Source organism: Ruditapes philippinarum, unplaced genomic scaffold, assembly GCF_026571515.1.
Source record: "Ruditapes philippinarum isolate M1 unplaced genomic scaffold, ASM2657151v2 ctg9601_1_1_1_1, whole genome shotgun sequence".
In the NCBI taxonomy this organism is placed as follows: domain Eukaryota; kingdom Metazoa; phylum Mollusca; class Bivalvia; order Venerida; family Veneridae; genus Ruditapes; species Ruditapes philippinarum.
In genome coordinates, this window is record NW_026865336.1 from 33,006 (window position 1) to 49,646 (window position 16,641).

Consider the following 16,641-nt stretch of genomic DNA (forward strand, 5'->3'; position numbering starts at 1 on the left):
TATGGATTATCTGTTCTACTTATTTCTTTGCTTTCTTCTTTCTCTTGACCTGTCCGGTTGCGATGCTGTATTGGTTCCTCATCCCTTACATTCCATCACTATCCTGGCATAAACAATAATATAATGAAATATTGACATAAAATAACACTTTAGGTATGAGTTTTGGGCCTGTTTTTTTCAAAAAAAATAGCAGGCAAAGTAAAAGGTGTTAAAACATTTTACTCACTTTGAAATGCTCTGTTGGAATGGGTCTCATTCTTTATCTTCTGTGTGACGTTCACAAAAACCTCTGGACCAGCCTCTCTAAACTCTTCTTCTTCTTTCAGGTGATACATTCAATATATCAAATTCACTCATTCCTTTCCCTTTCGAACTTTTCGTCACTCATTATATGTGCACTATAATGTGCAAATGTTTTCTAAAGAAACAGATATCGTGGAAGGTAACTTTGATCCGGTTGATATTATCTCCAAACAAAAACCTGCTCCGCTGTGGGATTGACACAACTATATCAGGAAGGTATTTGTTTATTTATATAGTTACGATAGAAACAAGTGTGAGTATTTGTTTGGAGATTTCAACTTAGAATGCAGAAAAATGACACATCGATAGCAGCAAAAATCAAAAAATAGCAAAAATCAATAGCATTGCAACACAATACAATTTGACTCAAGTTATACAACAACCAACACATTATACTGTTTCTTCAAACTCCCTTATAGATCTATTTTTAGTCTCGATGAATTGCAGAGTTTCTGTATCTGGCGTCGCTGACCCCTTTCTTGATCAAGTCTGTAGATATCACTGCCCTATTTTCAATCTTCGCAAAATTTCAAAAGAAAAGTATGGCTATATGATAAAGGTGATTATGTAGGTTTGAGAAGGGAGATTTCTTCTTTCCAATGGGATACAATTCATAATGATGACATAGACATCTATACACAGCAATTAACAGACACAATCAATCTCATTGCAGCTAAATATATACCTAACAAAATAGTCACAATACGCCAATCATCACCACCATGGATGCATAATGAATTAAGGAAACAAATCAGAAAACGTAAACGCGCATATGATAAAGCACAAAAAACACAAACTCCACATCACTGGCAACTTTACAGACAGATCAGAAATAAAACAACCACGTTACTCAGACAAGCAAAGCAGCAACAAACACAGAAACTTGCAGACAAACTTAAAAATGAAAATTTATCACCTTCAGATTTCTGGAAAATTCTAAAACAACATATATCAACTTCGACAAGAAATAAGGGTATACAAATATTAGAAGATAATGGAAACATTTTAACTTCCGAATATGATAAAGCCAACCTTCTTAATAAATTCTTTCATTCACAGACATTACTAAATGATTCCAATAAAATAATTCCCAACTTGCATTTACATCAAAAAAACCACAGTTAGAAAAAAATAGTTATCACACAGCAGGAAGTAATAGATACATTAAAGTCATTAACATTAGGAAAGGCAGCAGGTCCCGACATGATCAACAACAGAATACTTAAAGAACTATCTCAAGAATTGGCACATCCACTTTCTCATCTTTTTAATAAATCAATAGAAACTGGTAAGGTCCCATCTCAATGGAAACTGGCTAATGTCTGTGCTATTTTTAAGAAGAACGATCCCACTATTGCCTCTAATTATAGGCCGATCTCTTTACTAAGTACAATCAGCAAAGTGCTAGAACGTATTATTCACAAACACGTCTTTAATTTCTTCATATCTAATAACTGCATAACACCTTTGCAATCTGGATTTATAAAGAACGATTCAACAACCAATCAACTAGTTTCTATCTATCACACATTTTGTCAAGCTCTAGACGAAGGAAAAGAAGTCCGTGCTATCTTTTGCGATATTTCCAAAGCATTTGACCGCGTCTGGCACCGTGGCCTCATTCATAAACTTAAAGTAAATGGCTTATCTGGTGTTCTTCTTAACTGGTTTCAGGATTATCTTTCTGGACGCTCTCAGCGTGTTGTACTTTCCGGTACGTATTCCGAAGTCCTACCAATATGTTCCGGTGTTCCACAGGGTTCTATTCTTGGTCCTCTGCTGTTTCTTGTATATATTAATGACATTGTTGAGGATATAAATTCAACCATTCGACTCTTTGCTGATGATACTAGTCTCTACATTATTGTCGATGAGCCTCACGCATCTGCTAATATCTTAAATTCTGACCTCTGTAAAGTTTCGAAATGGGCTAATGACTGGCTTGTCGATTTCAACCCAGCAAAAACTGAGTCTCTTCTTATTTCTCGTAAGGTAAACAAAACCGTTTCATCCACCACTATATATGAACAATGTCCCAATCCAAGAAGTAAAATGTCATAAGCATTTGGGTGTAACCTTTTCAAGTGACGGATCTTGGCATGAGCATGTGGAAAATATAAAAACTAAATCTTGGCAGAGAATAAGTATCATGAGAGGTCTCAAATTTGTGCTTGATCGAAAATCCTTGGAGATCATTTACACTGCCTTTATAAGACCCTTACTTGAATATTCGGATGTTGTCTGGGACAATTTGTCTTATCACGATGAACAAGAACTCGAAAAAATCCAACTTGAAGCTCTTCGTATTATCTCTGGTTGTACTAAACTTGTGTCTATCCAAAATCTGTATGAAGAAACCTGCTTCCAACCTCTTAAGGAACGACGAAAGAAGCACAGATTAACTCTTTTCTATAAAATGTCAAATAACCTATCACCCTCTTTTCTTACAACATTAGTTCCAAACCATGTCGGAAGTACCACAGCCTACAACCTAAGAAATGCAGACAACCTAAGAAACTTTCAATGTAATACTCGCCTATTTTCTTCTTCATTTGTTCCTCAAACAGTTACTGATTGGAACCTTTTATCTCTTGAAGAGCGAAATGCACCGACTCTTAACAATTTTAAATCCAAACTTCACAAGGATATAAGGAAGGTTCCAGTTCATTTTTACTATGGAGATAGAAAATCACAAATCCACCACACACGCCTTAGAAATCACTGCAGTTCATTAAACGAGCACCTATTCTCAAAAAACATCATAAATAGTCCCCTTTGCACATGTGGTGAAATCGAAACTACATATCACTACTTTTTTAAATGTTTACTATTTGAAACTCAAAGAACACAGCTAATTGACAATATCAATGCACTTGAAAATGCAACCCCTACACTTTCTCTTGTCTTATATGGTGATAGTGACAACCCACAAATTAACAAATTTGTCTTTGAATATGTTCACTATTATATTCAACAGACAAAGAGATTCTCATAAAGAGGCCCACACAATCCAATACCGTAAGCAACCTTAAACTCTCTCTCTCTCTCTCTCTCTCTCTCCCCCTCTCTCTCTCTCTCTCTCTCTTTATTCTATACCGATTTTATTATTCCCCCCTTTTTTCTTTTTTTTTCATAAAATAAAAAAACTATTTGCTAAATTTTCTTTTAATGTATATCAATGTCTTAATGTTTATCTTAATTTATTTAGTTTCATTTTCATAATTTTTGTACTTGGATTATTATTGAACTCTTAGAATTACAAGCATACAATATTTTGTTTATATATGAATGTTATCATTAATAACTACTGTTTCATTTCAAGGAGAGAGTTTCTAAAAAAGCTTCTAGCTTTCTACTCAATCCTTTTTGCATTTTATTGTAATATATTGTGTGTGTATATATATATATATATATTTGCTGAAATAAAATATTGTTTAAACCAAAATGATTTCATAAACAATGGCATAGGTTTTTCACAATCATTTGTTTAAAATAAAAGGGTGGACTATTATAACAAATTATTATGTTGAAAAACAATTTCTCAAATATAATAATAGATAATAAAAGTGTATGATACAAAAGGGCATCTGACGCTTAACATGTATCAACAAAAAGGCAGTCTTCGGTTTTATCTTTATGATATAATAATGTTTAATTTTAACGTCAAAATTAACGCCATTTCGATTGTAGTTTATTTCTTTGACAATCTGATTGTTGAGTATAAAATGACACCTGGTATTTAAGAGACAAAAAGCCAATGAATTGATATTTTTTAAGAATAATAAAACGATGATTTTTTTAAAACAAATCATTTCTTTATGAAAATACTGAAATGAATAATATTATTATGCCAATTAAAAGACAATGTGTTTAGTGCTGTAACAACAATGTTCTGTTAAGATTTGGTTGGCGTTCCTCGTGTATTAAGTAGGATACCTTAGTGGAACAAAAATATTAAAAATTGACAATTTCTAACACAGTTATTCATTATTTTTAAACAAAAAGATATTAATTATTCCACTAAACATTAACACATTTACACATCTATTTGTACAACTAGTTCACTAAACTCTACATGATGCTGTTTATTGATTAAATCAGTCAATAGCTTGCAAAATAATTACATTCATATATTTTTGTTTATCTAACGCACCGGCTGTTAAACTGTTGCATCTATATATGATTAAATTTGTGTACTTCCCAGTCTTCCTATTAAACCAGATGTTTGTTAGCAGTGTTGAATAAACTGTAGAAACGTATTGTTTCTATATATCAAACGATAAAATGAGATAATTACTTGTATTTGTCATTCGTTTTTGTGTGAAGGATAGAGATGCTAGTGATAACTTTGTTTTGGATTGTATTTGTACGTTATTATGCATTGTGTGAATCAAGCTATAAAGGTATATTATACACTTATATTTTCACTTACTTTTAATACATGCAAATTAACATTATTACTCATACGAAATTCTACATTTATATCAGAATGTTACATGCTACCAAACACCTCATATTCAAATGTGGTAGCATAAAAAACGAAAAATGTATTTTCTTTTCTTTCATTATTTTAAGTGCTCGGTTGCTGCAAAGAAATACACTTTGCAAGGCTTACTTTTGTCTACAAATTTGGCATACAACGAGGTCAAATCAAAATGTTTCAATGCTTTTGAAGTGGATTTAAGCATGGTAAACCTCTGAGCGTAGATTTGAATAAGTGTTATTGTAAATTCATCATCATTTATGTAAATTCCTAAACATTCTACAAAGAAACAGAGTGACAAAGTGAAGTTAAAACATGGTTTTATGGTGTAAGACCTTTAACAATTTTCAGTCACCACTTACTCCATTGGGCGTCCGTGGCCGAGTGGTTAAGGTCGTTGACTTCAAACCACTTGCCCCTCACCGCTGTGAGTTCGAATCCCGACAGGGACTTTGGATTCGTTCATGTGAGGAAGCTATCCAGCAAGCTTACGGAACGTCGGTGGTTCTACTCAGGTGCCCGTTCGTGCCTGAAATATGCACGGAAGGGCACCTGAGGTCTTCCTCCACCAGTAAAGCTGGAACGTCGCGATATGACCTATACTGTGTCGATGTGACGTAAAACCCAAAAACAAACATACAAACTTACTCCACAAAAGAAAAGAATAATACGTCAACATAATTGTTCATGTTAGTTGTCACATTTCAGCTACAAACTAGAAATGTGTCCATTAAACATGGATGTCACCCGATTCCACTGTTTTGTCAGTCTAATGACGAACAGAAGGACAGTATGACAGGCGGACAAAGGAAATTCTACAGGACAGCCAAAGCCAATTATGGTTAGGGTTTAAGTTTGACATTCATTTTGACCAATGGTGGCATCTTGATATTTCCTGAATGAACTGCTAGAATTTCAAATCTCAATTTTATGTCATTAGTACAGTGTAACTTCCGAAAACCGAACACCCATGGGACTTGTCAAAAAGTTCGGATTTCAGAGGTTTCCGGATTTCAGAGGTTTATGATAATGTGAACAAGAGTAAGCCACTTAATATCACTAAATGTCAAGGAAGATGTGGCCATTGCTGTAATATCATATATTATAGTCTTTTAATCAAGATAAAGATGTGAATGAAAAGAATACTTTTTTTTATCTTACCTGCATAGCTTTTGAATTTCTATCAGTTTGTAGAAATATTGTTAATTGCATAAACTAACATATCGTCCGTTGTTGTCTGTCTGTCTGTCTGTCAGTTAATTAATTATCACATCAAATGCAATAAAATCCCTTTAGACGTTTGATGCATACATTGTCCAATTAATTGTCATTTAATCCGCTAATAAACACTTCAAATTAACTGACCGCCGTAAATTACTTTGATTAACCCCATCACTTCAAACATACCATTTCACAGTTTGTGATTTTAACGCGTGTCAAATTACACGACCACCGCTAATTAGTAAACAATCGATAGGGAGATTAAATCTTCCTGCAGGGTAAACATTCTCGATTTACAATGTATTTCACACCTTTGGATATTTCCGGTTTTTGGAGGTAAAATTGCATTGATTTGACTCTAATTTTACGAAAATATCGTCCGGAATTCAGAATTTAGAAGTTCCGGAATTCAGAAGTATTATATTAATAGAAAATAAAAGGGAAAAAATCGGGACCGAAAAAATTGTTCGGTTTTTAGAAGTTTCCGGATTTCAGAAGTTCCGGAATTCGGAAGTTACACTGTATTGCTTAAAAGGAAAAGGTAAACCTCAGATGCACATGCTGACCAACAATTCTGTAAAATTTCATGAATCTAGGTCAAATCATTTTTGAGTTACGCAAGACACAGTTGTAACTTGCAAATTTTTTATAAGTCAAGGGCAATACCTTTACAAATACTAAACAAATTGACAAGCAAACCCTTAGGTGCACAACTGCACATGCTGATCAAATTTCCTGCATAGTTTAATGTCTCCTGGTCAAATGCTTGTGAGCTATGCGACACAGGTTGAAAATTGCATTTTTTTCTTTTCGTTAATCGAGGCAATAACTCTAAAAACTGAATAAGCAACACGCAAAACACCAGGTGCACAACTTCCCATGCTAAAAAAACGGTAAAATTTGTAGACTCTAGCTAAATCACTTTTAGGTTTACACGTGACATAATATTTTGGAATGTTTTTTTTACAAATTCAAGGGCGATAACTTTACAAACTCTGAATTTATATAAAAGCAATACGTTAATGCACGACTATAAATGATGTCCAACATTTCTGTAATGTTTCATGGGTCTAGGCTAAAGAGTTTTTTGGATAAAAATATCGCAAAATTTTACAAAGTCAAGGGCAATAACTTTAACAAAACTAAATCCACATGTGGAACCCCAGGTGCACAACTACATATGCAGATCAGCTTTCTTGTAAAGTTTGTTGACTTAAGCTTAAGCATAGTGAAAGCATGTAACTATCAGAAAAGGAATTATATGTTAATTATCTTTTTGCAATGTAATTTTCTTTTCTTTAAATTTTACCTTGCACCTTTGGGAGCATTGTCCTGGTGTAACATCTGTTGCAAATATGTACTTTTAATGCTTGTTACTGTCTCCTTATGCGTAATCAATACACATTCATAAATCCGTTCGTTGACAGATTTTCATTGCCATTTTACACATCTTTTACTTAGGTGTTATCGATATGAATGTACGTTCTGATGTGGAAATAAATATTTTTTAACTTATTATGCTTGCGAATCAATGTCCTTTAAAAATAGTAATATTCTGATATTTTAGAAATATGATTGCCATTGTTGTTATTATTTGGGGAAATAAAATAGGGTTATAATGCACGTATTTGAGGGCTGCGATCACCCTAGTGAATCTATAAAAGATCCATGGACATATCTTGAAAGAAAGAAAAAAGAACAATAGAAACTGTGTTAAGATATCAAGCAAAAGAACGTACATCGTCATTAATTGGAGAGAATGTTTGCAAAATCAAAACACAGAAAATGAAACCTCAGCTTTTGTTTTGGTGATTTCAAATATTGTAATATTCAATGTAATTATCATTGAAATTGTATGGTGTTAAACCTTATTAACTTGTTTGAATAATTACTTGGTTAACTTTGTAAAGCAAATGTAGTGCATATTGGACTGTTTTGCGAAAACGGTTTGAAAAATTTTAACATTTAGGGGCTAATCCAATAACAATTATAGATCAAAAATTAATGTAATAGTTAATTTAACACTTTGCTTGTTTGAACATTTTTGTCTGCTGAAAATGTCGCCGACAATATATTGTCGAAATATTATATGAATGCATGATGTTTGTCAAACAGCTTGGTACCAGACAAAACGCTTGTTGCGCGTTTGAAATTGCCGTGAAACATGATTTCACACATAAATTGATACTGTCTTTTAGCGACGTAAAACCTAAATAAATATGTAATGTATCAGCCGGTTTCTATATCTTTTTTTCATGTTAATTCAAAGGTATTCCGATTTTAAAAGAAACTTGAACGAACAAAACGTAAATAAAGCCTCTACAGGAACCATTGTTAAGCATCATATTCTGTCCGATGTAATGTGTAGAAACATTCAATCTGATTTTAGTCAGCTCCTTCACTTAGCTACATTTAAGAATAAAAATGTAAAACAGTAACATATAAATTAAAAGTGAATGTATATATTTAATAATTATCACTGCCTAGTCTTTCTCTTCATGTTCCAGGTGTCGATATTGGCAACAGTTGTCAATATGATGTTGAATGTATATTGGGTAATGGCGGGGAATATTCTAAATGTAATCGAGATTTGATGATTTGTATTTGTACAATAAACCACAGAGGTGAGTGAAAACACAATCTGTATACCTATGGTCTTATAATTATCACACGGTCTTATAATTATCACATGGTCTTAAAATTATTACAGAACAAACATTTTAATATAAATATAGACATATATAAAATCTCCTTGCACTTTTGAAATACATGTATTCGTCTGAATTTGGTTTTCGTATACTTAATATGCTGCTTTACTCTGAAAACAACTGCAACATTTAAAATGAAAAATGTAGCTATTAATAATATAATAATTCGTATGCGTATGCAAAACGTTCCACAGCATAATTTTTATATTATTCTATGAAAGATAGAAATTGGTTTGTAAGCAGTTTATGTAAATATGTTGTATTCTATTTGTATTTCATAATTTGAATAATAAATCAATCTACATGAAAAGAAAGAGAAATATTGTTGTGGTATGATTGTAAATATCAAAAACAACAGTTTTACTCATATAGGCGAAGATCAGTGCTTGCCAGATAGTGATGAAAATTACGGGTTTTGTCGCCGCAGAGAATTGTTTGAAAGTCTGAAAACATGTACGTTGGAATGCTCTCCTAAGGGTATGTTAACATGAACATTTAAAAGTTGTTCCTAATAAAGTAACAAGTTATTGTAAAGAGATCCTTTTTAAATGCCAGAAAGAATTTCGGGCATATTATGTTATATATGGCCCCCTGGCGTCCGTCAGTCCGTCCGTTTACAATTTGGTTTCCGGAGCATTACTTAAGTTCCATTTGGCCCACAATATTCAAACTTCATAAAATAATTGTCCATATTGGGAACAAGACCCTTATTAATTTTGGGGTCACAAGGGCAAAGGTCAAGGCCACTATGACCTTAAATTAAAACTAAAAACAGTTTCCGGAGCATAACTTAAGTTCCATTTGGCCCACAGTATTCAAACTTCAAAGGATGATTGTCAATATTAGGTAGAAGACCACTATTGATTTAGGGGTCACAAGGTAAAAGATCAAGGTCACTATTACTTTAAAACTGAAAACAGTTTCTGGAGCATAACTTAAGTTCCATTTGGCCCACAATATTCAAACTTCATAGTATGATTGTCCATATTGGGTAAAAGACCACTATTGATTTAGGGGTCACAAGGTCAAAGATCAAGGTCACTATTACTTTAAAACTAAAAACAGTTTCTGGAGCATAACTTAAGTTCCATTTGGCCCACAATATTCAAACTTCATAGGAGGATTGTTATCTGAAGGTGGTAATACTTTATTTAATTCCCATGTCTTACAAATGCTTCATCTTTACTAAAAAAATCACTTTCGGGCATATAATGCTCCGCCTAGCGGTGCTCTTGTTAAATAATAAAAGAGCGATATGATATATGCATAACTGCTGATGTATTAAGCGGCAACTGTGTTGTTTTATTTTTTGAAATGAATCAAAATGAATATAGAGTGCTTTAATTATCTAACATGATCAAATGCTATTATAAGTTATATATAATATACTATGTTTTTGTTTGTTTCCTTTTTATAGTTGTCGGGATATTAATATATTTATGTGATGTACAATAAACCTTTGATTTGCTCAAAAAAAGCAATTAGCTTCTGGCATCGTGCAGCCGTTTACTGATAGTAACTCATCATTTGTATCTTGATATAATTGATTTAACTTTGTGAACAAATTTATATGGTTAGGCTATACATATATAATATGTAATAGTCAAATATCGGTTATTAACAATAAATCATTTATTTTGGATATTTATTATTTATACTTGAAACTTCATAAGTAAAATAATTACCTTCAATATTACATGTCTGTCTTAATAGGAACAAAAATATGGACAGAGAACGAAGACTGGAATGGTGAAATTATGCAACCATTTTCCCAAATGATTCACGACAAAAAGGTATGCTCAAAATATCAATTTTCGTGTGTGTCCCAAACTGTATATAAATAATGCTTGAAAAATATTCACTCCGTTTAGTAGTATATCCAATATGATTTAAGTTATAATAAGAGATCAAAACTTAAGTTCTTTTGTTGTTGGTGTTGCTGTATTACTGAAAGGCGAATGCACGAATTAATGCTAGTTATGCAAACTGTTTAATTATTACATGGAAGAAAGAAGCATACTATTTTGTTGCGGAACATTTTATTCTGTTTATATACAATATTCGTGTGTTAAATAACTGAAGCATCTTATGTAACAATGTTTTCGATGATTAACATAGGAGTATGAAATCAATTTACCATTATCTGTCTGGAATTTTATTTTTTTTAAATGCATATATACTTTTTCGTACGAGTACAACTTGACTTATACTCCTTTATATAAACATTATATACATATACTTGTTGTAACGATGTTCGTAAAGTATAAATGTTAACAAATCATTTACACTGTGTCAGACTTCAGTATGCTATGATCCAAGGAGAGCACTTAACACCGTTTCTGATGGATTTGAAGTTAAACAATCGTCTATTCCCGACTCAGGGTTAGGAGTTTTTACCAATGTTTACATTGAGGCATACACAGTTTTAAGCGTCTTCAAAGGGACATTTGATCCAGAAGTTGATGATGTTTCAAGTATATACAGCTGGACGGTAAATATGCAATTTTACGCCGCTTTTCTACCAATTCATTTAAGTTTAATCACATGTCCTAAAATTGTTAAGTAAGCACATTTTGTTCATTTCTGAGTTCTGAAAAAATACCATAGTTAATAGTAGCATATGTGCCAGCCTCTAAATCCAGTTATCGTTGGTTCGAGCTTGATGTCGGTCACGACCACATTTCCTGATATAACACAAGTGCTTGTTAGTTCGAGTAAATCAGCTGGATAAGGATGAATATAAGTTGCAAGAACTTTTGTTTCACAATCGAGCTTAAATAAATATGTATGATTAAAGTAACAGCAGCATACTGTACATGTTAATCTTGAATTCATCTTTAATCTATATTAAGGGATGTTGACGGAAGCAAGTATTAATTACTGCCTTGATCAAACTGAGTTAGTAACATTTTTATTGTTACCCTTTACCAGAGGCTTTCAAACAAAAGACCATGCCTTAACGTAAAAAATTCTATTTTTGACAACACTGTGTTTCAAAAATATAAATTGAACGTACTTTTAACTTTTACTTGTTATCCCTTGTAATTTCTTATAATTATTTTGTTATTCATCTGTCGAGAGATGCTTTGAATCTAACATTTTACATTACATGCCTTCTAAAAATCTATATTGTTTTAACAAATGAAGATACGGCCTCAAAACGGAGGAGATGTTTATTGGACAGATGGAACCAACATTGCTCAGTCTAACTGGTTAAGATACATGAACACCCCAATTACAGCAGCTATGGAAAATTTAATTGGCATAGAATTTCAAGGTGAAGCACAATGGCATTCAATATAAGATACAAATAATGATATGTCTGGACAATGGAGGATGTCCCAGCAGAAAAATATCTGAAAATAAGTTTACTTGATGTAGAAAAAAAATTTGAACAAATGAAATGTAAAAATTTGTTTCTTTGTTCTATGCTGTTCAATGAAAGGTAAATGATTAAGATTTTCAAATCGTATACGCAAATACGTTTGTTTTCTTTTTCTGCAGTTATAACTTTTTTTGATATTAGTTGGTAAGCATAAAATGTGAATACTAAAAGAACATTGGCATTGGCACAGGATAAACAAAATATATGCATTATTGACGGGATAGAAGAAATCTGTAGAAAAGTATAAAACATGATTCTTTCGAAAAAAATATTTTGAAAAAAGAAAAGGAAAATTTTTATTTGCTTGCCTTTTTCTTGATAATTCATTCGAATAAAATCTAGTTCAAAAGTAAAATTTTAAAAATCAGAATAATTACAAAGTATTTTGTTTCATTTGGCTTCATAATTATTATTTTTTACTCAATCATATTTATTTATTCAGAAAGAATATACTACCTCGCATTTCGAGCCATACAACCCAGGACAGAATTACTGATATGGTACGGCGGATCGTATGCACAATTTCTTGGGTTGGAGCCATTTGATCACCCAAACTATCTTATAAATAGAATGCGTGAGTATGTCCCCTTTTTTATTTCAAATTATTTCAAATTATTTTCATTTGCTTTGTAAAGGTTTTCTGGAGGGAAAATGTTTGCAACTTGCAGTTACAAGTGTCGCAGGGTCATATTTTTGATGTGTTAATGTTCTATATGTTGTTTGTCAATGTATGTCCCGTATTGTACACCGTAGATTATGTAATTAACATGTCCATGTCATGTTTGTTGTATTTGGTAATGTATAAATCTTGTGAAGTCCTAAATTTATGTCCCTTTCTATATTTCATCCACTCATCCTACTAATTTATTTCTTCATTCATTCATTTATTAACAAGTATGTACTTACCATTGGTAAGGGCCTCAATCATAAATATTTTATTTCCGCACTAAGTACCTTCACGCATGCGCACTCATACTGAAGATTTTTATGGCGCGAGCCAGGCTTCATATTGTTTGATAATAAATATTTTTTGAGAGCGCGTCTCTGTAATTTTACAGGTAAATATGAATGTCTATATGGATCCCATACTTTTTATTTTACATTTTGTCATTCATGATTTTGTGTCATTTGTCATTATTTTGTATTTGCACTCGTACTGAAGATTTTCATGGCGCGAGCCAAACTTAATATTGTTTGATAATGGATATTTTCTGAGAGCGCGTCTCTATATTTTTACAGCAACCCTCAAGCCCAGAACCTGTAAGCAGAACCTTTCCCATATCGTGGACTGCGACACAAGACTTTGTTATGTAAAATAACGAAGAACCAATAATTATCTAATCATTTTTATCTAACATATTTTCACGTATAGCTGGATATGCTGGCGGTTCGTGTGAAAGAGAATGGAAGCATTGTGAAAATGACAAGAATACAATTTGTGCTGATGGATTTTGCTTATGTCGCAATGGAACTCGTCAAAGAGAGATGATATGCGTTCAAGGTAAAGCTTTATATACTTGATATATGTATCTACCAGAATATTTCTCTTTGTTTCTGAAACCATGTCTACTAATTTTCCAATGGCGAACTTCTTATTTTTCGGGAAAAAATAATATCTTTTACAAATTGTATTATATTGAGTTAAGATGTAACGATACTTCGTCAATTCACAACTCAAACAAAATGATGTTTAAAGTACAGGATTAATAATAGTAAGAAAGTAAACTTGTACCAGGAATAATTTAAGTGGCATGTGTGAATTATTAAACCACAAATGAAAGGCACATTATGCCTCAAAAATCCTTTATTTATCTTATTGAAATCTCCAACCTGTGTTTGGTTAATTTTGAGTAATGGATTTAGAGCACGTTAGAAGTTTAACAACTGAAGAAAGTAGGTTGAATGTGCAGTCATGTGTTGTTTAGGTAGCAAAATGTAAACAAAGTAGTATTTTTACTTCCATACAAAACACTAATTCACTATAGTAATACCAATTGCAAACAAAGCAAAAGAAGCAAAAGTTTTTTTAGCAAATGATTACTGTTTTGGAAACTGTAACAAATTAACAAAATAATTATGAGATATAAAAATGAAAGCATCTCTGATGCATAATTTGCCTTTAAACACACAAAAGATGTTAGACAAAGCATACATCTACCAATAAGTATTAAAGATTATTTTCTTATAAAAGCCATGATTTATATATCACAATTTACACAGATGAAGAACTCGGTGGTTATTGTGTGGGCTTCAATGGGGATACATGTAAACAAGATAAACATGCAGAATGTCAGAGAGGTATTTGTGTTTGCAAGAATTATTCTGTTCCAACGAATGGCAAGTGTATACCTGGTAAGTTGACTGCTATCTGACAAGAACAGTTGATGTTCAGTAATGCATTTTATCAACCGTAAAACAAGGTGCCCTTCGCTTTAAAGTGCTGTGACTTTATTTGCTTAGCTTTCTTAAATAAAATTTTGTTAAAAAACCATGTAATGGTAAATAATACTTGTCCTTAAGAGCGTTTTGAATTGTCTATGTTTTAATATGGCTACTTATTTACTTTATTTCTCAGATGAAACTTTTGGTGGACGGTGCAAAGAAAGTAACGGTCAAAAATGTTTGTTTGATAATAAAACAGAATGTGCAAATGGAGTGTGTAAATGCATCTTTGGTACAAGTGCAGTTGGAGGGATTTGCAAGACAGGTAATTATGTCTGTTTTTGGTGACAATAATAACTTTCAATTTATCAAAATGTTTCTAGAATGTCAGCTTTGTGTGGCGAGCGTAAAATAAGCTTAGCCAGTTCACAACATTGCATAGCTAACATTTAATGTTGACATGATGGGCATTTGCCATATGTCTGTGCCATGGTCTTATAATACGTTTTGCCAGTACATTACATGACTCTGTATTTCTATCGTGATGAATATAGCACATAATGTTTATAGTGCCATGATTTTCTAGACCAGTGGCGTTTCATTCGAGTAATGAACGAAAAACTTTAATAAAAGTGCGACGCGATTCCACTTAGCTATAAATGTGCAATGAATGCTTTGTCTTTAGAACATTCTAACTGTTTCCTTTCTTGTTAACACCGATATCCGAAATATTTTAATCCGCTTAAGTTATGCTACACAACACAATTTATAAATATCGTTGAATGTTACAAATAAAGTGTAATTTTCGCAAGCTCGTTAGTTAATTTGTTTTCTAGATTGGGTTTTACGTCGCAACGACACAGTGTTATATGGCGACTTTTCAGCTCTATTTGTGAAGGAAGACCTCAGGTTCCCTACTGTACATTTTTCAGACACTAACAGACACCTGAGTAGAACCCACCGATAGCTTCCTTACATGAAAGAATCCAAAGTCCCTGTCTGGATTCGAAACCATAGCGATGAGGGGCAAGTGGATTAAGTCAAGAAGCACCTTTTTATATTATTTTATTTTTAAATGATTCATTTTTTTTTTTTTTTTTTTTTTTTTTTTTTTTTTTTTTTTTTTTTTTTTTTTTTTTTTTTTTTTTTTTTTTTTGCTGAATTAATTGGTGATATTTTGGAAGTTTTACGATAGTTTTCTAACTATAAAATCACACAGATGAAGCTTACAATGGTATATGTATTGGAAATGATGGTGACGATTGTGAACTTGATGAAAACGCTGAATGCATGAATAATATATGCGTATGTAAAGAAAATGCTGTTCCAATCAATGGAAGATGTATAAAAGGTAGGTAAGAATGGTTAAAGATTCTATCAAAAATGTATCTAAACATATATAAAAAAGTGAATACACGACTTTTAATTTATTTAGGTTTATTTTAAAAAAAGAACACTATAACACACTGAACGATTAAGATATTTTGGTTTTCATATATTTTAATTCATGAATATCAAAATTGAAATAGATCTGTCATTTAATACGGCTTTAAATAATTATGTATGTTGTTGTGTTTTTTATCCAGATGTTCAACAGAAAACAAAAGTATGAAAGTAAAACAAAACAGTTTTACTGATACTGGTTTAAGCAAATGCCAAGACGGAAATCAAGGTTGTTAACTATTTATGAGTCAATATGGTTGCAAGTATTAGTTTGAATTTATTTTAGATATCAAGAAAACGTAACCGGTCGAAACGTGCTGTCACGTTAGACCTTTGGTGACTTTTATAAGTTATTATTTTATGTCTCATTTACTCTAAAAAAAGTTTTTGTTCATAACATAAATAATAAACAAGCATTTTGAAATTGTTTCGAATTTAAGATCAAGCATTATTGGTATATTTTACGTAAAAAATATTTATTTGTCTTCAAACTACACAAACCTATGTTTAATTATTGTGTGAATAATTGTAAGTTGTTGTAGTTTAAACGCATGGTTTTGCATTAGATTAGTCAAGTTTCAATAAATATATTGTTCAAGATTAACTTGAATTTAATTTTTATACATGCAATCAGTGTTAATTTCACAACTGAGTTAACAAAAAGAGAGGTTTTAAAGATTACCATCACATGTATATTATAGACCTAAATGTTGTTG

At 32.0% G+C, this 16,641-nt stretch overlaps 1 protein-coding gene across 1 annotated transcript; it reads left to right on the forward strand.

The window, feature by feature from the left end:
• Nucleotides 1–4,489: 4,489 nt before the first annotated feature.
• LOC132728676 (uncharacterized) lies at nt 4,490–16,438 on the forward strand. Its single transcript, XM_060714353.1, has 12 exons — nt 4,490–4,706; nt 8,515–8,631; nt 9,088–9,192; nt 10,429–10,508; nt 11,012–11,206; nt 11,863–11,992; nt 12,543–12,674; nt 13,473–13,601; nt 14,321–14,452; nt 14,676–14,807; nt 15,702–15,833; nt 16,069–16,438. The coding sequence occupies exons 1-12, from the start codon at nt 4,637–4,639 to the stop codon at nt 16,092–16,094; spliced, it is 1,380 nt and encodes a 459-aa protein (XP_060570336.1). The 5' UTR covers nt 4,490–4,636; the 3' UTR covers nt 16,095–16,438.
• Nucleotides 16,439–16,641: the final 203 nt, after the last annotated feature.